Source organism: Talpa occidentalis, unplaced genomic scaffold (assembly GCF_014898055.3).
Source record: "Talpa occidentalis isolate TD23 unplaced genomic scaffold, MPIMG_talOcc4v2.1 talOcc4.3, whole genome shotgun sequence".
Taxonomy (NCBI): Eukaryota; Metazoa; Chordata; class Mammalia; order Eulipotyphla; family Talpidae; genus Talpa; species Talpa occidentalis.
Genome location: NW_023603184.1, coordinates 37172898 through 37195155, shown reverse-complemented (window position 1 = coordinate 37195155; position 22258 = coordinate 37172898). Strand labels below are relative to the sequence as shown.

The window sequence follows — 22258 nt, the reverse complement described above, 5'->3', positions numbered from 1 at the left end:
TATTGATGGGATATGTAAGTGATCCAGGAACCACAAATTACCACCATATCCATTCATTCATTTATATAGATTCTTGCATCTTATTTACAAGGTACTTATAATAACTTAGCTCTGTGTTAGAAATTGAGGAATATATAATGGAAAAGACATGTTTCCAAATACCAAATAGCTTACAGAATAACAGAGAAGAAAGATATATGACTAAATAGTAATATAACATACATGTTAGTAAAGAAATCTGCAAAAAGAAAGTGATAATAAGCAGAGAAGAGAGAGCTAGTGCTTATCTTGAAGGTTTTAGTACAGGGAATTTTGAAATGGGCTTCAAGGAGCTTTAATAAGTAAAGTGGTGGAACTGGGTTTTAAGGGTGAGTTGGTGTTTATCAAGCCAACAAGAGGAAAAGAACTTTTCTGGAAATAGCAAAGATCTCAAAGTATGAGAGCAATGTTCAGGATGAAAAAGAAGATGCTGCTCCAAGTAAGGACGGTGAACTGCAGCAGAGGCAGCCTCGAGGGCAAACTGTGAAGTTCAGGTCTTCCATGTTGGAAGAGCTGTACTGTATATCCCGTGGTTTCCAGTGGCATTATGCACATTTCAGGAGGGCATGTGCTAGACAGTCTCTGAGGTGCCATATGAAAAAACCAAAGCTTGTATTTATATTGCATTTATTTTTACCTCATTCTTCTGTTTTTATGTATGTTTTATAGCATTCCTAATACATTTGAGTCTAATTTATGAACATACTCATTTATTGGCAATGTGAGCTTCAAAATATGTCACAGGGAGATATATCATTAAAAAGGTTGGCCAGGGGCCTCCCCAGTGGCGCAGTGGTTGAGCGCTGGGTTGCGAAGCTGCCAGCGACCTCTGTGGCGCCGGTTCGATCCCCGGCTGCTCCCCGGCCACCGGAGGAGGGTCCCACATGGCGCGCAGACCTCTCCTGCCGCCCGCTGCTCCCCTCAGCAGTGTACTTTGGTCCTTCTGCCTGCTCTGCTCCCCGCTCTGGCTCTGGTGAATTCTCTCACCCTCCCGTGCTTCTGACTGTACCCAGTGCATGTATAAACAAAACGAACAAACAAACAAACAAATAAATAAAACATGCCTCTATTAAAAAAAAAAAAAAAAGACTTAAAAAAAAAAAAGGTTGGCCAGAAAAAAAATAAATACAAATACAGAGTTAGTCACCTTGTGCATTTGTTTTATGAAGCACTATTTGTTGCAGAAAACTACAGGGATTGGCTTTCTCTGATTATGTGTAGTATTGTGTATGGTCATTTTCCCCAGAGATACTGTCTTTGCTCTCTCTGGAGGACATGTGGGCAGTCTCAGGGTTATGAGACACTTGTGTGTTTGCGACAGGCTCTTGCATGTCTTCCTGGGACCTGGACATGAGCCACTGGAGCAATGTTTGAATGTACGAAGCTCCCTGTGCCAAACTCTGTTGCCTCTTGATGACAGCTTCAGCTCTCTGTCCTTGCTGTTGTCTTCTTCCTTACTTAGTCCAGGGATTCTTCCTACTTTGTCTTTTGGAATGAGAAAGCACAAGACTTTTAACTTTCAGGTACTTTAGCCTTAGGGACAAAGGGCTCTGATATCTTGACTGTTTAGTGAGATCTTCAGGCCAGGACACTGCTACCTGATTAGGATGCAGTTCATTCAGAATTACTGCAGTCACTCTGGTTGGGCAACATCATGCCATAAGCCCTTACCCATGCAGGGTGCCTGCCTAGGTAACAGAATGATCTCTAGAATACAGAAACCAAAAACCAACTGCCTTGAGGTTTGGCCTGACATGCTGAAGTCATTGATTATCCTTTCTCCCTATAGCTTAGCTATATGGGTGCCAACTATGCTCAGTTCACTGGAGTGTCATTGGAGCATAATGATCCACTGATACCTGCAGTCTCACTTAATGTAGTGTTTAGAGCAGTAGTTCCCAGATAGGGGTAGTTTTGTCTCCCAGGGAAATTTTGGCAATATCTAGAGACATTTTTGATTGTCCTGTCTGGCAGCATTCTACTGGCATCTGGAAGCCAGTGATGTTGTTAAACAACCTTTAATGCATAAGACAGCCCACTGCAATAATGAATTATCTTATCCGAAATGTCAGGGGTACAGAGATTGAGAAACTCTGGTCTATTTCTGCCTGCCTCCACTGCAATGTAGAATGTGGGTAGGGGAGGTCCAGCATACCAAGTGTCTATGCTCAGACTTGTATCAAGGCACCCTCCCAGTAGACAAAAGGCTTTTGCAGCACCGCTGGCCTCAGGCCTTTCTTACGGCAAAACAGTGACCTTCTTTCCATTCCACATGCCAAGTAGAAAGGCCCTTTTGTGTTGGATGAGATTGAAGTAACTCCCTTGGCAGCAGTGGCAAGAGCATGTTGTTCTGTATACTGTACAGGTTAGCACTTGTCTCTCTGCCTCATATCTGTATGTCATGCTCCTATACCTTCAACTTGAAATTGAATATATATATTTGTTCATTTTTAGGAATAATGGCTAATATATTCTACTTTCTTTTATTCTAGGTCTGTTATCTTGTCTTTCCCCAGCCCTAGAATTTAAACATATTTCTTGGATAATTTCCTCTCTTCCTTCCAATATATTCCAGACAGGGAATTAGAAATTTAACCAAGCACTGATTAAGCATATTTACCCCAAACTTCCACAATCTTGTCCTCTAGGATGCAATCTGAGTGTAATATACCTGTCTCCTACCTCCCCCGGCACCTTTCTGTCTTATTGCCTGTGCTTCTGTAACTAGCCTCATCCAACTCTGAAGTCTCTTGGATTCAGAACTTTCCTGTTGAGCTCTAGCATCTTCTTGAGCACAAAGATTAAAGCACTTTTATTTTCAACTTTGTTTCATTCAATGTCTTTCTGAGTGCTTGCCATGTACCTTGTGCTGGGATTCACTGTAAGGGCAGTAGGAGAATGTAAGGGCATGACCCAGCCTTCCAACTTCTCTAGCTTATGTGAGAGTGACAGAAACAGCCTAACATCTGAGGTGTGCCTATGAGAGGAATGCCTATTTTTTGACAACGTTTCACAAGTTAACCATCCAAATGAGCTATGTATTTGTTTAAGGAGATTGTTGTTTTTTGGAGGCCCACAATGAGATTGTTTTTGGAATCTTTCATTTAGAAGCGAATTTTTTTTTATTGATGCCGGTTTATGTGAAGCACACTTGAGAAAGAGTGGGTGAGCAAAAATGAATAGGATAGTTAGCATTTAATGAAAGACAGCTTTTAGTAAAGATATGAACATTAAGGTTAACCTTAAGATGAATCTTACCATTTCATTCAGCTTCAAAAGTTTGTCTTTTTGCTTCTTTTAACAGTAGTTTTCAAACTTGAGGAATGTTCAAATTCTTGAAGAGAAGTAATTTATCTTGGACCTGCAATGCTGACTTAAATTAGATTTATTATAATGTTTTTTTTTATAGACTTTTTTTTTTTATAGAGGCATGTTATTTATTTATTTATTTATTTGTTTGTTCTGTTTATACATGCACTGGGTATAGTCAGAAGCGCGGGAGGGTGAGAGAATTCGCCAGAGCCAGAGTGGGAAGCAGAGCAGGCAGAAGGACCGAAGTACACTGCTGAGGGGAGCAGCGGGCGGCAGGAGAGGTCTGCGCGCCATGTGGGACCCTCCTCTGGTGGCCAGGGAGCAGCCTGGGATCGAACTGGCGCCGCAGAGGCTGCGGGCAGCTTTGCAACGCAGCGCTCAACCGCTGTGCCACCGGGGAGGCCCAGATTTATTATAATGTTAATTAAATATGTACAAACATAAAATGAGTTGCTATATTAGATTTGTATACAAATATGAACAAAAAAGATTTCTATGTCAATTTAAAACAAACTTGAAATCTAGTGAAATGATATCTTTTTGTGGAAACTCAGTTGTTCCCAGGCCCTTTTCAGTTCAGCGTGCCTGCACAACTGGGTGCATCTGATGACTCATCCTCCCACCATTTTTCTCTATTCAAGGTACCATGAAACTTCGATTTTTTTATATGACACATCATGATGTCATTTCATCTTCACTTGATTCGAACTTCTAATCCTTTGTTATTGACTCTTGCAAATTATGGAGATACTTTTTTTAATCTGTGTGTCTAAATACCACACAAATATTAAAATTATTTAAAAAGGAATATTTGTATGTTTGTTCATCTAAAATCACATTATGATACTGAGGAATAATTAACGAGAGTTTGCCACATATGGTGATGATGTGATTCACCATGTTGTGAATAATCACCCGGTAATATTTCAGTTAGAAATGACTCCTGTTGTGACAGAAAATCTTTTCTATTTGATATAAGCAATAGAGGAAATTTACTAGTTGCACAAAACTGAAAAATCATGAATAGTGTTGTTTACAGGTTGATCTCTCAGACTTAAGGAGGTTATATATGTGCATATATATAGGCTCATGTAGACAACAATAAGCTTCCATACAATCCAGCAATTCCACTCCTAGGAATCTAACCAAAGGACACAAAAACATTAACTCATAAGGACACCTGCACCCTCATGTTTATTGCAGCACTATTTACAATAGGTAAGCTATGGAAATAACCCAAATGCCCAAAGATAGATGACTGGAGCAAGAAATGTGGTTTATGTACACAATGGAATACTAGTCAGCAATCAAAAAGGATAAACTCATGCCATTCACAGCAACATGGATGGAGCTGGAAGGGATTATGCTCAGTGAAATAAGCCAGAAGGAAAAAGACAAATATTGGATGGTTTCACTTATAGGAGGAATGTAGAGGAAATAAATATGAGATCAAGGGAAAAATTAATTATAATAAATTAAAAATCAAAATCAACAGGCAACTATAAATCAGAGATATTTTGCAGGGGAAGAAGAGGGGGAGGATCAAAACAGGGGTGGGAATGTGTTCTTACACAAGGGACTATGGTGATGGGACATGGGTGAATTGGTTGGTGGTGGGAATTTTGTGGGGACTTCACCTGAGAGGAGAAAGCTTACATTGTAAAAAAGGAAGAATGATGTAAAATATATATAAAATAAAATTTAAAAAATAAAATAAATAACCATTTCTTATTAAAAAATAAATAAATAGGCTCATGTAGAATATACTTCTTTCATACTTAATTTTATGAGGGAGAGAGATGTTGAATAGTAAATGTTAAGGTCACCATGACTGATGATAAGAACAAGCAGTGCCTGGCATTTTGGAGTCACAGCTGTGCTTGCTTGTCTCTCCCCACAGTGTACAACTGGACCGTGGATGAGGTGGTGCAGTGGCTGATCACGTATGTGGAGCTTCCTCAATATGAGGAGACCTTCCGGAAGCTGCAGCTCAGTGGCCATGCCATGCCAAGGTCAGGAGGAGACTGGATTCTCTCACTTGGGGGTGCAGGTGATGGACTGTGTCGACCTTCCTTCAGGTTGTTCTGGCTGGTTAAGTGAGGTTCCACCCTTTTCAGGGCAGACCTCTGCTCTTCTCACATCTATTGTGCTCTTGCTGTAAGGCATGTTGGGCGTTTCATATATTTTTTTTAAATTAATATTCCTGTCAATCCTGGGAATAGCACTAATAGCTGCCATTTATTGAGTGCTTTGTACATGCCAGGCACTCTACTCAAATTAGTTATTTCTTATGTCAATCCTGTAAGGTAGGTATTATTTTGTAAGGTGATGAAACTGACTAACTTTTCCAGGTTCATATGGCTAGTGAGAGGCAAAACTGTGATTTGAACCTAGATCTGCACTGGGTAGACTTTAAGGCCTGTGGTGTTTCTTTTTCTTACACTGTCTTCCAACAGCTACCTGTTCTATTGTCCAGGAACTTTAGGGCTCTTTTAGCCTCTACTGAATTATCCATATACAGTTTATAAACTCTAAAGTAATCGGGCAGAGATTGGGGCTGACTGCCATTGGCCTGCAGCCTCCTCTCTAGAATAACTTCTCCAGCACCTGTTGTATCTTAGTTCTGCCTCCTTTACAAAGACTTGGGGTGGGAGTGGTGAGGAGATGGAGTACTACTTGGACTTCTTATTATGTCACATTAGCCCTTTATGTCATTCAGTCATTAATCCATGTACTTATTCATTCAACAAATATTTACTGGGTACCTGCTCTGTGCCATGCACTTGCGCTGGGTGCTGGGGACAAAGATGATGACAATCCTCCCCTTTCATCATATATAGGTGCATCTGATTATGCACCTTGAGCAGAGCTTGAGCTTGAGCAGAGGGGAAAAGGGAAAGTGAAGCTGTTTGGATGTCCACACATTAGCAATTTCCAGCCACAGAGCTATACAGGGCAGTGCTGTCCAGGCCTAGCTGATCTGGCCATTTCCTCCTCTGCTGCTTACAGCCTCTTCACAGCTTCTCCCTAATCTGGAGAAAGCAATTATTTTTCTGTTTGTACATGTCTGTAGAGAGTATTTTCCTACCCATTGTTTCACTTCTTGGAAGATTCTCACAGTTCTGGGAAGAAGGAATTATTATTCGAACTTTTTTTTTTTTTTTTTTTTAAGAGAGTGTTTTTATTTTTTATTTTTTTTTTTTATAGAGGCTGCTTTATTTATTGTTTGCTGGTTTGTTTGTTTGTTTTTGTTTATACATGCACTGGGTACAGTCAGAAGTGCGGGAGGGCGAGAGAATTCACCAGAGCCAGAGCGGGGAGCAGAGCAGGCAGAAGGACCGAAGTACACTGCTGAGGGGAGCAGCGGGCGGCAGGAGAGGTCTGCGCGCCATGTGGGACCCGCCTCTGGGGCCGGGGAGCAGCCGGGGATCGAACCGGCGCCGCAGAGGCCGCGCGCAGCTTCGCAACCCAGCGCTCAACCGCTGCGCCACCGGGGAGGCCCTATTCGAACTTTTTGATGAGCAAGCTGAGTCTCAAATATTTTATGATTTATCCAACCTGGTAAATGATCAAACTGGGATTTGAATCTAGGTCTCCCCAGTTCTAAGTGCCCTGCTGTTTTCAGTGTACCTTCCTCTTGCCTTTTGTAGTTGAAGATAGACTTTCTGGTGATATTCAGATTCCTTATTTTTAGTCAAATGTTACCAAGTGCCTATCATGTGCCCTGCCCTCTTCTGCTCCCCAAGGACAGAGAGATGCATTGCACTTTACCCAAGTCTCGAAGAAGTCTATGTTAATGGAAGAGACAACTGAATAGAGAATTGACCACGAAGCTCTAGGGTTTATATTTATTTATCCTTATCCATGGAAATAGTAATTTGCCTTGGGAATCCCTGGAACATTCCATCTTGAGGAATGACTATGGCTTGGATCAAAACTGTAAAGGATCGAGTGAGGTATATTCCAGATTCTGGACTTACTTAGCCCTAACTCTTATGACAAGGACCAGAGCCACAACCATTTCCAGCCAGGAAGGGCACAGGAATAGAGGAAGACAAACTATGGCACCTAGTGACAGCAGGAAGCATGGAGGCCTCAGTGCATGGAGTGTGGAATGAAGTAGGAGTGGCTCCTGACCCTTCACTACTCAGCATGGTATAATGGGAAGAATCTAGCAGGTTTAAGTTCATTTCCTGGCTTTGCTGCTTACTTGCTATGTGACTGGGGAAGTTACTCAAACCCAAGTCTCCTTTTTCTTCTCTGTAAAGTGGAACTAATAGAACTGAGTTATTGTTATAATTCAGAGGTCATTTATTTATTTCTTTTTTACACCAGGCCCTGAATCCACAGGGACAGCCTCCAGCAGCTCAGCCTCCTTTCCATGGGTTCTCACAAAGTGCTTCTCTGGATGGAGGCTGCTGCTTCAGTTGAACTCAAATACTTTTTCCTTTGGCTTCCTTTTTATTCCAGATCATTTTCCTTCACACATTTCAGGAGGTTGTCTTGGCTCTTAGAGTGCTTAATGTGCTCATTACGAACACTAACTCTTGGCAAGAATCTTGCCCTTTACTTGTTTGTTTACAGCAATACCAACTGCATGTGAGTAACATTATAGACTCTTCCAGTTTTGCCATGGTGTAATGTGTGTGGGGCATTTCTTTTTGAATAGAGCCCAAATCATTAATGTCTACAATATCATGTGGACTATATCATACATTTGCATCTATGTCCCTAAAGAAACAACTCCATGTTTTCTAAGAGGCCAAGAGAACATATAGGTGCCTTTCCTCTTTCCTTTGTGTTAGTAATTTTGTCAATTTACTGCTTTTGGTGGTTGTAGCCCAAAGGGCTAGAACTGAGTTCTTTTTTTTTTCTATAATAAATTTTATTTTTATATTCCCCATACAATTGCAACCCCCTTATTTTGACCCCAATCCCTCCCCTCCGCCCCCTACCCCCCATAGAGTGTCTCTGGTTCATAGTTTTTTGTTGATTTTGATTTTCACTTTCTTATAGTTATTCATTTTCCTGGTCCCTTATTTAAGTTTTCTAGATTCCTGCTATGAGTGAGACCATCCGGTATTTTTCTTTTTCTTTCTGGCTTATTTTGCTGAGCATGATCCCTTCCAGCGCCATCCATGTTGCTGCAAATTGCATGTGTTTATCTTTTTTGAATGCTGAGTAATATTCCATGGTATATATGTACCACATCTTCTTGATCCAGTCATCTATTTTTGGGCATTTGGGTTGTTTCCAAAGCTTAGCTATTGTAAATAGTGCTGCTATAAACATAGGGGAGCAGGTGCTCTTTGGAATTGATGTTTCTGTGTCCTTTGGGTAAATACCTAGGAGTGGAATTGCTGGATCATATGGAAGCTCTATGTTTAGTAGGTCCAGAAATCTCCACACAGCTCTCCATAGTGGTTGGACCAGTTTGCACTCCCACCAACAGTGCAGAAGAGTTCCTTTTTCTCCACACCCTCGCCAACATTTGTTGTTGCTAGTTTTTTTAATATGTGCCATTCTCACTGGTATAAGATGGTATCTCGTGGTAGTTTTGATTTGCATTTCCCTGATTACAAGTGATGTTGAACATTTTTTCATATGCCTGTTGGCCATTTGCATTTCCTCTTCAGAGAAGTTTCTTTTTAGCTCTTCTGCCCATTTTTTGACTGGATTATTTTCTTTGTTGTTGTTGAGTCTCATCAGCTCTTTGCAGATTTTTGTGATCAGTCCTTTATCATTAGTGTTGTGTGCAAAAATGTTCTCCCAGTTGGTGGGGTTTCTCTTTGTTTTTGTTATTGTCTCTTTTGCTATGCAGAAGCTCTTTAATTTGATGTAGTCCCAGCTGTTTATCTTTGCCTTCACTATTACTGCTTTGGGTGATGTGTCTGTAAAGATGTCTTTGATGTGAATATCACATAGTGTTTCGCCTATATTTCCTTCTATGTATTTTATGGTTTCAGGTCTTATGTCTAGTTCTTTAATCCATTTTGAGTTGATTTTTGTGTATGGTGTGAGGTAGTGGTCAAGCTTCATTCTTTTGCATGTAGCGACCAGTTTTCCCAGCACCATTTATTGAACAAACTTTCTTTGCTCCAATGCATAGTCTTTGCTCCTTTGTCAAAGATTAGTTGACCATAAATCTGTGGGTTTATTTCTGGATTTTCTATTTGATTCCATTGGTCTGTATGTCTGGTCTTGTTCCAATACCATGCAGTTTTGATGATTATGGCTTTGTAGTAGAGTTTGAAGTCTGGGAGTGTGATGCCTCCATTCCCTTCTTATTTTTTCAGGAGAGCTTTGGCTATTCGGGGTTTTTGGTGATTCCATATGAATTTCATCAATAATTGTAGAACTGAGTTCTTAAAGCCATGAGTACTAAAGGGAGGTCATTGTTTGTAAAGTGTCAGAACAGTATGGAATACCTAATAGTTGCTTAGTAAATGTTAGCTACTTTCACATTTCTCTCATTGCTGAGAAGTTAATAGTATTCCATTTCATAAGTTTCTTTGAGAAAAAGACTGTAGAAAAGATGACACTTAAATTGACCAGTAAGATGAAGCCCAGTTCATCTGGTAAGTGCTCTAAAGAGGAGTCTCAATAACTCCCAGGTCTGTAGGAAGCTTCCACCTTAGCTTTAACCTAAGTTTGCACAGCAGGAAACTGAGGCCTAGGGGAACAGAGAAGTGAGTCACTGATAGTCACCAATAGGACCAGAAGCTGGAGCTCCTAACTGCCACCCACCCACTCCCATCATGGTCTCTCTTGCAGGTAGGTTTGATTGCTTCCCAGTGCTAGAGAAGGAAGTAGCTACTCCTCCAAGCCCAGTCAGTATGATAAATCACATGCTGTTATTGCAAAAGCTTCTTTTCTATCTGGGGGAAGGGGATCAGGAAAAGGGCTCCAACCTTATGGACTAGCACAGTAGTAAATGCACCATTGTAGGACCCAGACCAGTGAATTTTCAACCTTTTGTATCTTAATAACCATCTTCTCCTGTACCCACTGTGTTCTAGGAGAAGAGAAATTCCTGCTTTTCCTAGGTCATCTTCTTGTTTACACTCTCTTAACAGAGCTACTTGGTTGAAGGTCATAAAAAATTACAGTGATTTGATTCAGAGTATGTTTGTAGTGACTCAAGTACCAGTTAATAAGATTAATGCATTTTTTATCGTCACAACTTTTATATTTAATGGCAGTAGATTAGGGTTAGGATAATTCAGAGGTCCCCACCCAGAATCACCAGGTTGTGTAGCATGACATTTTGATCTGGGCTGGACCTGAGATTGTATTTACAAATGGTGAGAGTATGGAGACAGATATATAGCAGATAATTTCTGAAAGGAGAAGCATGACCAAAAATTTATAGTTGGGTGTGGGAATGGTAGCAGATAGATAATCCTTAGAGAATAGGTGGACATGGAGAGAAGGGCAAACAAATTCTTGGTAAATGTTACATGTCCCTGCATACTCCCTGTTGAGAGCTGTGAGTATAGATCTATGTTCTAAAGCACACAAGGGAGCAATAACCGAGAGCTGCAAATTAGGGAGCTGTTCCTGGAGGAGGAGGGTAGTCCTACCAGAATGCTTCCTGACTTTGCCGGCAGGAAAACTGATCCCAAACTCTTTGCCTCAACAGGCTAGCTGTAACCAACACCACCATGACAGGGACTGTGCTGAAGATGACAGATCGGAGCCATCGGCAGAAACTGCAGCTGAAGGCCCTGGATACTGTGCTCTTTGGGCCTCCTCTCTGTGAGTCCTGTGGCGAGAAGGGCTATGGTTGTGCCAGGACACCTAGGGTTGCTGGGTGGCTAGGCTGGGTGCCTCCACTTTTTCCATTGCTGTTGAGTGGTGTACCCATACATTTAGTTCAGCCAAATCACAATATTCGTTCATTAACTACATTGGGAAATATCAACTTTGTGCTGGTTCTGTGCCGGACCCTGTAGGAATACCTGCATGAATCACATTCTGCCCTAATGGCTTAAAATGAATGTTACAGAGTGCTCAGTGCTTCTGAGGTCCAGAAGAGGGATAGAGAAGGCATTCTGTAAAAACGGTGGAATGTGACTGCTGCCTTTAAGCATGGGTAGATCTTTATTCCATGGAGGTGGTAGGGGTGGGCCTGAAGGGTAGAGGAAACAACCTGAGCAAAAATACAAAGATTGAAATGTGAAGCATATGCTCAGGGGTAACAAATAACATATAAGGGACTGAACAGCATTACTGTTCCTCCCTCTTGCTGTGGGTATGCAGAGTGCATGGATGATTGCTGAACATCTTTCCTTGGACAACCAAAGAGAAGGACTAAGTGGGCTTTCATGAAGCAGTAGATTCACTCAGACCTAAAGAAGGGTGGTCTTTTCAGCTGGAGACTAGTTGAGAGCATTCCACTCCTAATGATTTGCAAGATGGGAACAGCCAATGCTGCCATTCTTATTCTTAGTGTATGCGAACTAAGGGCAAAAATAAGATTTCTTAGAAAAATAACCTTAGTGGGCTTTTAGGGACTACCACCTTTGGGAGTTGAGGATGCCAGCAGTAGATTGCTACAGAGCCCAGTACCAGTGCAAAGAGGCAGCTGGCAGATAGATTAGAGGCAGCATAATATTTCCCTGTGTGTGTATCCGACTTGGCAAGTGTCCAAGTTGATGTCTCAGTACAGGTAGATCTGACCTTTTTTTTATAGACTTTATTTGTCATAGTGGTTTTGAATGAAGATATAGAGATTTCCCATACTCTCCCTGCCTCCATCCATGCATAGCCTTCATTACTTACACCCTCAATCAGAATGGCATGTGTTAAAACTGATGCACCTACATTGACACATCATTATCTGGAACTCCCATTCCTGGGAGGTAATAAAGGAGAGAGACTTTGCAAAAATAGCCTAACTTTTATAGCTGTTATGTGTTTTGTATTAAAGTAGGATTTTCCATATCTGAAAAGGATGCATTAGAAACTACAGATTAGAGTAGACAAGAATTCTATCTGGAAAAGTCAGCTATGGCCAGAGAGCATGGGATCTAGAATCCCAGCTACATCTTATTTGGTTCAGGAGGTCAGAGCCAGCAAGAGAGGTCTGAGTGAAACAGGTTATACTGAATTTTCTCCATGGCACATTTCATGTGGCCTATAGGCTGCATGTGACCTACCCTAAGCAGGGGTCAGAGGTGAGCAGTAACCTCTGTTTCTGAGCGAGGCAGAACAGAGATACTAGAGCTAAGAAGACACCCCATATCCAGTAGGATAACTACAATAGAAACAAAAATTAAAAAAGAAACAAAAAATGGAAAATAACAAGTCTTGGCAAGGGTGTGGAGAAGTTAAAACCCTTGTAAAAGTCTAGTGATAATGGAAAATGGATCAGCTACTGTGGAAAACAGTCTGGTTTTTCTTCAAATATTAAACAGACTTACTGTATAACTTGGTAATTTCACATATGAAAGTATATACAAAGAATTGAAGACAGGTTCTCCAACAAGGACATGTATGCGCATATTGATAGTGGGACATGGACAAAGCCCAAAGATGGAAACAACCCAAGTGTCTGCCAACTGATGAATGAAAAAATAAATGTGGCATAGCCTTACAATGGAATGCTAATCAGCTATAAACAGGAATGATGTTCTGATACATGCTATAACATGAATGAACCTTGAAAAAAAATGCTAAATGAAAGAAACCAGGCACAGCAGCCCATGTTATATGATACCATTTATATGAAATATACAGACTAGGCAAAGCCATAGAGGCAGAAAGTAGATTGGTGTTTTCTGTAAGACTGATTTGGAGCTGTGGAGAGTGATTGCTAATGGGTACAGAGTTTCTTTTTAGGGTAATGATAATATTCTGAAATGAATTGTGCTGATGGTTGTACAACCTGATGAATGTGCTAAAATCACTGAATTGTACTTCTTGAAAGAGTGACTTTTACGGAAAGTGAATTATATCTCAGTAACATCAATGACAGCAACAGCAAAAAAAACATACACAATTTGATTTTTTTATAACCCCTAGACTTGTATTTAGAGTCCTTCTCATGGACTAGGGAAAGCACCTTGGTGTCTTTTCAAAATTGCTGCTCACTGTACGGCCTTGTGTGGGTCACTTTCCTCAGGCTGTGTTTTCTGCTTGTGTCATGAGACAGCTGAGCTAATGCATCCTGATGATTCCTTCCAGTTGCAACATTTCTTGATATTTTGAGAGAAACCTTTGATTGATAAAAGTCCTATGTGAGAGGCAGGAGATACTGTATGCACCGTGTGTTGCTAGGAATTCCGTGCTTGACCCACCTTACCAAATTTCCTTTGGCCATTTAATTCTCCAGCCAAAACCTAGGTTTCCTCCTCTGTAAAACTGATTTAGAGCTAGGATTTTACCTGCCCTCTCATTCCAGGACTCTGATAGAGCTCTGTGTATTCCTGCCAACTAAGATTTTAGAATCCAGCAGCAACCCTAATGGCAAATATTTTTCTTATGCTTCCCTACTGATGCTTGTTAAAATTTTTTTTTTTTGAAAATTGCCAGCTGGAATCTGAGGAAAATACTAGGAGACTCCTGTAAGGGTGGGTTCGTGCTGGTGGTGCCTGCAGAGAATCCCCTGATCTATGTCCCTCTCAACTGTGTTCCCATCTGAACATAGACTAAAATCCCAAATTCAGTGCTATTCCTTGTTGAAAAGTTAGAATGATGACCTGAGCTGACTCTGACCTGTGTTTTGTATCTAGGGTGAGTTTTGGAGGCTGTATGGGCATCCGCACCATGAGGCATGAGGCATGCCCTAGAGAACTTGGGTCATTTAGAGCTGCCAGCCACGCTACCTCGCCTTAACAAAAGTGCTGCCATTGGTCTCCAGCTTGAGAATTCTCGAATCAAAAGTTTGTTGTTCGGTATCTAGGAGGGTCTGCTGAGTGAGAAGAATTTATCTGTCCATAGCAACCACAGAACTTGGGAAGGGGAAGTGGGATCAGTCTGGTTTAGTACAGAATCATCTCAGGGTTCATTTCTGCATAGTAGAAGACAGCTCAGCCTTCCCATGTGGCCATGGAGCAGCACATGGTCCTTCAGCCATTTCCACCCTGCAGAGATGGCTTAGACTCACAGGCCCATCTGGGGGCTCTCCTGACAGTGCCATCAGTCAGGTGTTAGGGGAGCTAAGAGACACAGGCCTAGAGATAGTGTTCCAGGACTAAGCTGATGACTCACCATGGCAGCAGAGTGCGGGCCTTTTCTCTACAGATAATGTCTCAGAGAAATCGAGGTTTAGAGATGAGATAAATGTTTAGAGTTCATTCACCTTTTAATTGGCTGAGCTATAATGCAAACCTAGATCTTTAATTTACATTTCAGTGCTCTTTTCCATCATAGTATCTCACTCTCTCTTTCTGTTAAAGGAAAAGAGATAGAGTACCAATACTGAAATAAAATGAAGTGGCTCTATCATTCTATCACACTTTGTAGCCTTGGGCACTTTCCTAAGGATCTCTGTGCCCTAATTAAGTGGTAGCTACTACTTTTAGTATATGCCTACTGTGGTGACTCCTGGGCTAGGGGCTAGTGTAGCTGTTGTGCTTTTATCAAGATTATTAGGGTGGCCTCCCTGGTGATGAAAGGGGTTAAGTGTCAGCACTGTGAAGCTATCTGCCGCCACTGCGGCATGAGTTCGATCCCAGGCCAGGCTGGTGACCCACACGGTGCAGCAGACCTCTCCTGTCTCTCCTGCTGCTCCCCTCAGCAGTGTATTTCAGGCAATCTGTCTGTTCTGTTCCCCACTCTGTCTCTGGTGAATCCTCTCACCCCCCACACCTCTGGTCTGCACCCCAGCTCTTGAATGCATAAATAAATAAATATTTAAAAAAAAGACTATTAGGGAGGGTATAGTGAGAGGTCTGAGGAGTATTTGTTGGGGCTTAGGGCAAATGTGGAGAGGAAAAGAATAGACTGTGCCTTGTTTTCCTTCTTCAGTAATTCAGATAATAGGGAAACATCCCCAGTAAGTAGGAGTGGCTGCCTTTCTGGAAAAGCTTGTGTTGGGACCTATGAGCTGTATCCTTACCCTTTTTCTCTTCCTGTTATGTTCCAACTTACCCTTCAAGCTTCTCCAGGCTTGAAGGCTTCCAGCCTCTTTCCAGACATGCTCCAGTCTTCTCTTTAATTCCCCTTTCTCTTTTACAAAGGGAACCCACAACCCTTTGTACCTGCTTCATTATTCCAGTCTGTTCTCAATCTGTTATCCTTTAAACTAGTAGCTCCCTGAGGGTAGAAACAGCTCATCTGTCATCAGCATTCTGCTTAAGGCCCTGCAAGGTGTATGTGCCAGGAGACATATGCTAGAAGTTACACAGAAGGAGGCTGAGCCTCTGCACAGCTACAGGGCTGAGGGAAGACAGGAGAAGGGCCTTTACCTAGGGGTGTCTGAATAGGCAAGGCAGCTAAAGAAGGTCCCAGGGACAACTCTTACAGTTAAACGGATATCTCAGCACAGGCTGTGTAAATGACAAAAGAAATTCCTATCACACATTTTGGCAGTAACGGTTGAGTGTCTGTTTCTACCAGGGTCAGGGTGTTCTGGGCAGTAGAAAGAGTGGAAAAGAATTGGGAGAGGGGATTCTAGAAAGTGATAGTGATTAAAGAGTCATTTTCTCAATACTAACCGGGACCCTGGAAATTCTCACCATTATCCCTGACTCTCTTAACATGTCAGCAACTCATTTTTCTACACCTTCCTCCCCCGTCTCAGGCCTGATTGTGTTAATGGTTGACCTAATTTTGCCAAAATCTATTTGCAGCGCTCATGCTGGGAATTTTGCCACCCTTTGGCTCCCCGGTCCCAGCTAGCTTCCTTCGGTTATCTCTGTCACCTACTAGCCACATCTGCTCTCCTGAAACTCCGGGGTCATCCTGCTGTAGCTATGGTCACTGGGTTTGAGCTAGATTCTGAGAGCTAAGCTTTTGGAAGGGCTATGCAGGACAGCTGGTCATCTCTTCTCGTCCCCAGGAGCTGGTATTTGCCCTCCACACATACTTTAAATTGTGAAGTATGCTTTTCTGCTAAATCCTTCCTCCCTCCTTCTTGTTTTCTCTCTACCTTTGCTATCTGCTCTGGTCAGGCTCTATACTAAGTGTAGGGTCATGGAGCTAAATATGTCTTGTGCCCTGGCCCTAAGGAATTTAGTCACCAGAAGGTGACTGACGTGAAAAACAACATAGGCCAGTCTCTGAGATAGTAAGACATAACCCACATTTACCTATCCAAAGAATGGGTTGAGCAGGGAGACCTAGTTCAGAGGAGAAAGAATGGAAAGGTCTCTGTGGACTGTGGACTGGAAGGTGGTAGGAACTGAGAAGTGGGAGTGGGGTTATGATGGGGAGAAGTACATCAACACTAAGGCATAGATTAGATTCTTGATTTCCCTGTTTTCCCTTCGTCTTCCGACCCAGTGGCTTATAGATTATGTATTGGTCAGGGTTCTCCAGAGAAATGGAACCAATGGGATATATATGCGGAGATTTACTATAAGAATTGGCTTATGCAATAATGGAGGTCAAGAAGACCTACAGTGTGTCATTTGCAAACTAGACAATGAGGAAAACTAGTGGGTAATTCATTCATTCATTCAGTTCAAAGGTCTGAGAGCCAGAGGACTGATAGTGTAGATCCTAGTCTGATTCCAAAGACCCAAGACTCAGGAGCACTGATATAAGAGGGCAGGGGAAGACTGATGGCATAATGCAGGCTCAGAGAGCAAATGAGCCCTTCCTCTGCCTGTTGGTTCTAATCAGGCCCTCAGCAGCCAAGCTGACTGGATGGGTCCCACTAGCTTGAATAAAGACAGTCTTCTTTACTCAGCCTACCAATTCAAATACTGACCCGAAGATGCCTTCACAGCCACACTCAGAAATGTTTTACCAGCTATCTGGGCATCCCTTAGCTTAGTCAAGTTGACATACAAAATTAACCATCCACAGATTCCTTTAGGAGTGTAAGGGCTTCACTGACAGGATCTGACAATGCTCACATCTGCTTCTCTAGTTCTTACCATTTCTTCCAACTCCACAGCTCCACTTTTTATTTTTTAAGATTTATTTATCCATGCATACAAGAGCTGGGGTACAGGCCAGAGATGCGGAGGGTGAGAGGATTCACCAGAGATAGAGCGGGGAACAGAACAGGCAGACTGACTGAAGTACACTGCTGAGGGGAGCAGCGGGTAAGTCAGGAGAGGTCTGCTGAGCCCTGTGGGTAGCTCCCTGGCAGGCCAGGGATCAAACTCCTGCTGCAGTAGCTGCGGGCAGCCTCTTAACCCTTGCGCCACCAGGGAGGCCCTGCACTCTTAACTACCTACTGGATACATCCATGTGAGTATTTGCAAAACACCTCGAATGCTTTCATTTACAATTGCACATTTGATCTCTTTAGTAATTGTGTGATAACACATTTTATAGCTGAGGAAGCTGAAATCCAGATTGGGGGAGTGAGTTTCTAACAAACTGGGGAAGAGACAAGCATAGAACCCAGACTTCCTAACACTCCATGCCCAGTGCTTCCTCTTATGGGCCAGTAATTTCTTCCCATGAGGCCTTGTGTTTAACTTGTTTGGCTTTGGGTTTTCACTGACCTGATAGTGCCACAGTCAGCTCCCATGATGTTGTGAGGGGGAAAATCAGACCTTGAAGTCTTTGAATCACACTCAGGCTAGCTCAGTGCTTATAGCGCTCGCCATGGTGAGAGGTGTCCTAAGTGGCAAAGCAGGAAAGATACCTGCTGCATGAGTGTGGAAGTTGTAGTGAGAAAGTGGGATGTAGCAGCAAGATCATGCAGGTATTTTCGGGAAAATCTGGGTTTAAATCCCAGCACTGTTACCTTTTATGAAATCTAGCAAGTCAAAATCTCTACGAAGCCTCAGTTTTCTGGTCTATAGAATGGGAATACTAACACTCTGTCTTAATAGAGTTGTTGTGAGACTTAGACTTGAGGAATATAAATACCTAATACATTTCACCTTTTCTCTATTTCCCTTTCTTTCTTATGTGTATTAAATCCCAGGAGATATCATGCTTGAGGTTTGTCAGTAAAGACACAATGCCACAAATATCTATGATGACTTAGTATGTTGGGCAGTGTTGTGCTGGGCACTGACATCAGACAGTGTTGATCAGTAGGGACCACAGAGTAAATTATCCAGACTACATTCATTGTTTTCCCTCCTAGCTTGAGACTAGCTCATAGGTTGTAACACACAGTACAGCTGACTTTCAGCTCTGCATTTGACAAAACAGAGGGATCTATGGAGTGGATGCTGTACATTTAGGTGAAGTCAAAACTGACTGAAGATATTCAGAGGGACTGACAGGTAGAACAGTATTACCTTAGATGAGTGGGAACCTATCCTTGACCTGGTCATTCAGTACTTTTGTTCATATCTTAGGTGAGAATATGAAGCTGGAAAAAAATAATAGAATCTTGTTAGCTAATCTGAACAAGGCAGAATAAAGGGACTGAATGGAGTAAGCTAGGGGCTCAATCTGCATGCCCACCTCAGGAACTTTGACGTATTGGAGGTGAGGGGGGAGGGTGCTGGTTGCACAGAATCTCTTTTGATCAGGAGTACCTTTGACTTTTGGTAAGAGTGCAAAAGGATGTTGGAGTTGAGAAACCCTGGGAAGGCAAGATTAAATGTTCTTAACCGATAGGGGAGAGAGTCCCCCCGCTTGTGGTGGAGGTTGTATAGAGGCTGGTGTGTCTCAGAAAGAGTCTCACCGTGCTGCTTAGATACCTCCTCTGGGGGCCTGAAGATCAGGAGAGTGAGGAGGGCTCACTCACAGAAGTGTGGGCTTGCCTGGAGCTCAGAGGATGGCTGTCAGAGGGCCTCATGATTTTGAGTCTGGCATAAACATGTAAAGGACATGGCCCCCACCCTGGACCTAGTAACTCTCCTCCCTCAGATGGAAATAGAATGTGCTAATCTGTCTTTGATCGCACACTGTCCCCATGTCCTGCGACTCAGGGACAATGAAGAGCTAGGAATAGAACCCTTTTGTGAACTAGGCCTCAGTTTTATATCGTCTTCCAGCTACATGTAACTTTTTCTGCTGTCTGACCCTACCTCAACTTGGTGGCTCCATCTAGATCCTTCCGGAGTCCCATCAGACCTTGTCCTTACCAGGCACTGGCATCCTGTACAGTCCTACTCTGACTCCCCCTCCCCCGCTGCTGTGCACAGGGGGTTGTTAGTCTGGTATAACTTCGCAATTTTTTTCCTTCTCTGATTCCCTTATCTGGGGCTCCTCTGAACCCACAGCCACTCTACCCTAAGTTGAACAGGTGGAGACTGCAGTAGCAGCCCTCTTCTCCTTAGGGCCTCTCTCTCAGGACTCCTGCACCTGGCTAAGTCTAGAGTTGGTAGACTACAAATAACGGCAGGCTCCAGGAGTGCCCCTGTTCTGGTTGGCTCCATTCCTGGGATATGGCTTTTGCATGTCTCTCCTGGTGTTGTTCCTTATTTAGCATTTCAGTTTTGCTGTGGAGACTAAGCATTGCTTTGAACCCCAGCTGGCGACTACGGCCCTGGTACTTCACCAAATTGCTGCCAGGCATTCTCTGGACTTAGATCTGTCCCTTTTCCTTGGCATATGCAATGTCTCAAATATCTATTGATGCTGCTCCTATTATGGAAGGTCTCTGGATTGAGTCACAGCCTAGAAATGTGCCCCATGGATGAGATTTATAGATTTTTACTTGATCTGTGCTTTACATCTTGTACCTAGAATAGACTAATAGTCCAGGAGACCTACAGTAACCTCAGTCCCACAGCTGGAGCTCAAGCTATATTGATGTTGCTTTAATTCACCAACCATGCCCTTCTATCTACTCTAGCTCCCATACCGTTGCTTACCTTGTGGACAGAAGTCACTGCCTCTTGGCACAGGGGCTCATCACAGCTCATCCCAGGGATGGCTGGGATGTATTAAGAAGGCATTAGTGCTCTTCTCTTCACTGCACTCTAGGGAAGTATGATTTAATAAGCTTCCTGCATTGCGCTAAGGTCTCATCCTTTTCAAACTAGGCCTTGACTAGCAGAGAAATATGGACAGGGCTTATATTAATAGTGTGTGGCGAGTATGTGTCTAAGGAGAGAAGCTAACTCCTCCTGAGTGAGAACGCTTCATGGAGGAGGATCTGCAGTGGAGTCTACAAGACTGAGTGTGCAGAGGGCAACGTGCCTCACCATGTCCTTCCTCTCTGGCAGTGACCCGCCATAATCACCTCAAGGACTTCATGCTGGTAGTATCCATCGTTATTGGTGTGGGCGGCTGCTGGTTTGCCTATATCCAGAATCGTTACTCCAAGGAACACATGAAGAAGATGATGAAGGATCTGGAGGGTTTACACCGAGCTGAGCAGAGCCTGCATGACCTTCAGGAAAGGTAAGACTCTGCCCGTTTCCCCCAGCCCTAGGCTGCCAGCTCTTGGGATTCCCCCACCCCCCATTTCCACCTGGATTGTGGGCTACCTGGTCCCTGAGGCAATGCTGACATGGGTGCCCAGGCTGTGTCCTCCTTTGGAAACCACATTGGGAGCCTAGGTTCCTGCCACGTCAGTTGCACAGGCGTTGTTCCTCCCCAGGCAGGAGCTTATTTCTCTTTTCTACCTCTTAGTTTCAGACAGAGAAATGCATAGTTGCCAGAGGTCTTGGGCTTCCCTGGTTGGATGGCTTGTTAGGGGTCATTCTATCCCTCGTCCTTCCTCTGGACTGCTTCCCTTCCCATATAGACATAATTAACTGTGCTTCCTTGTTCCCCCAAAGAAACCTTACAAATCTGACCTAATGCCTTTAGTTTCTTATATGGTATCTAAATCTCATAAGTACTCATTCATTGTGTGACTTTGAGGAAATCCCTTTCCTTTCTAGGGCTTACTTCCTCATCAATAATAAGAAGGGGTTGAACTTGAAGAACACCAAGGGCCTTCAAGCCCTGACAATCTGACATTCTGTTTACATAAAACATGGCTTAAAAACTGTTGTAGATGACCCTGCTGTGAAAAGAAGGCAGCGTCAGTGAGTGAGTGAGACAATCTAAGTATTTCCTGACATCTAGGAGCCAGGTCTGCGCTGGAAACTATAAGGAATTTATTGTTCCTGGGCAACAAAGCTCACTCATAAGAAGGAACAGTGAGCATACACTTAGTGCAGTGACTTGGTGCCAGCTTTTGCGATGAGACCTCTAAGGACTGGAAGGGCACAGAGGCAGGAGAGGAGTGGATATGGACTCTGAGGAGGGGGCCTCGAAGGATGGTTTGGGAGATCTTTGTAGTTGAGGTTGAATTTAGAGAGTGGGCCTGGATCCCTGGCACCTGAAGACTCATGTTAAATATAGAATGCTGCCTCAGTAAGGGCAGCCCTATCAGATTCACTTCCATGGGCTGAGCTGCTAGGGAAGAGGAGTTTTACCTGTGAGCTGATTCCTTGGTTACTCTGCTAGCTCATTTGTTCTTGGCCCTTTGCTAACTGGGGGCTAAATGCGAGATAGTGCCCATATTCCATTTGTCTGAAAAACACATACTGTTTTCAGTCCAAAGGGAAAGAATCTAGGTGGGAGACATTCCAAGTCTGGGGATAAAACTAAGCTCCTAGCCCTCCCTGCTTCCCAAGACCTCCAGAGCTAAATGACCATTGAGAGAAATGAATGTACACACAGCCCCAGAGACACGCTTTCTACACAGGTGCACTCACAGAGCCTGCCCTGACAGTGTCCAGAGACCAGAGGCCACCTTGTCCCTCTTTAACAGGCCTGCACTGCCAGCTACCTTGGAGCTTGTTTTTAGAGAGTTCCTGATATTTTAGGTGAATCGATGTAATACTACATGTGCATTCCAGTTAGGATTTCACTGGGTTTC

The 22258-nt window shown here is 43.1% G+C and overlaps 1 protein-coding gene across 2 annotated transcripts in view; it reads left to right on the top strand.

Annotated features, from left to right (window-relative positions):
* STIM1 (stromal interaction molecule 1) overlaps nucleotides 1–22258 on the top strand; it is a 161478-nt gene that overhangs the window by 120835 nt on the left and 18385 nt on the right. For both annotated transcript variants that reach the window (XM_037522841.1, XM_037522840.2), the window contains exons 4-6: nucleotides 5252–5363; nucleotides 10994–11109; nucleotides 20610–20787. In XM_037522841.1, the coding sequence (XP_037378738.1) occupies nucleotides 5252–5363; nucleotides 10994–11109; nucleotides 20610–20787 (406 nt within the window). The remainder of the gene's footprint in view (nucleotides 1–5251; nucleotides 5364–10993; nucleotides 11110–20609; nucleotides 20788–22258) is intronic.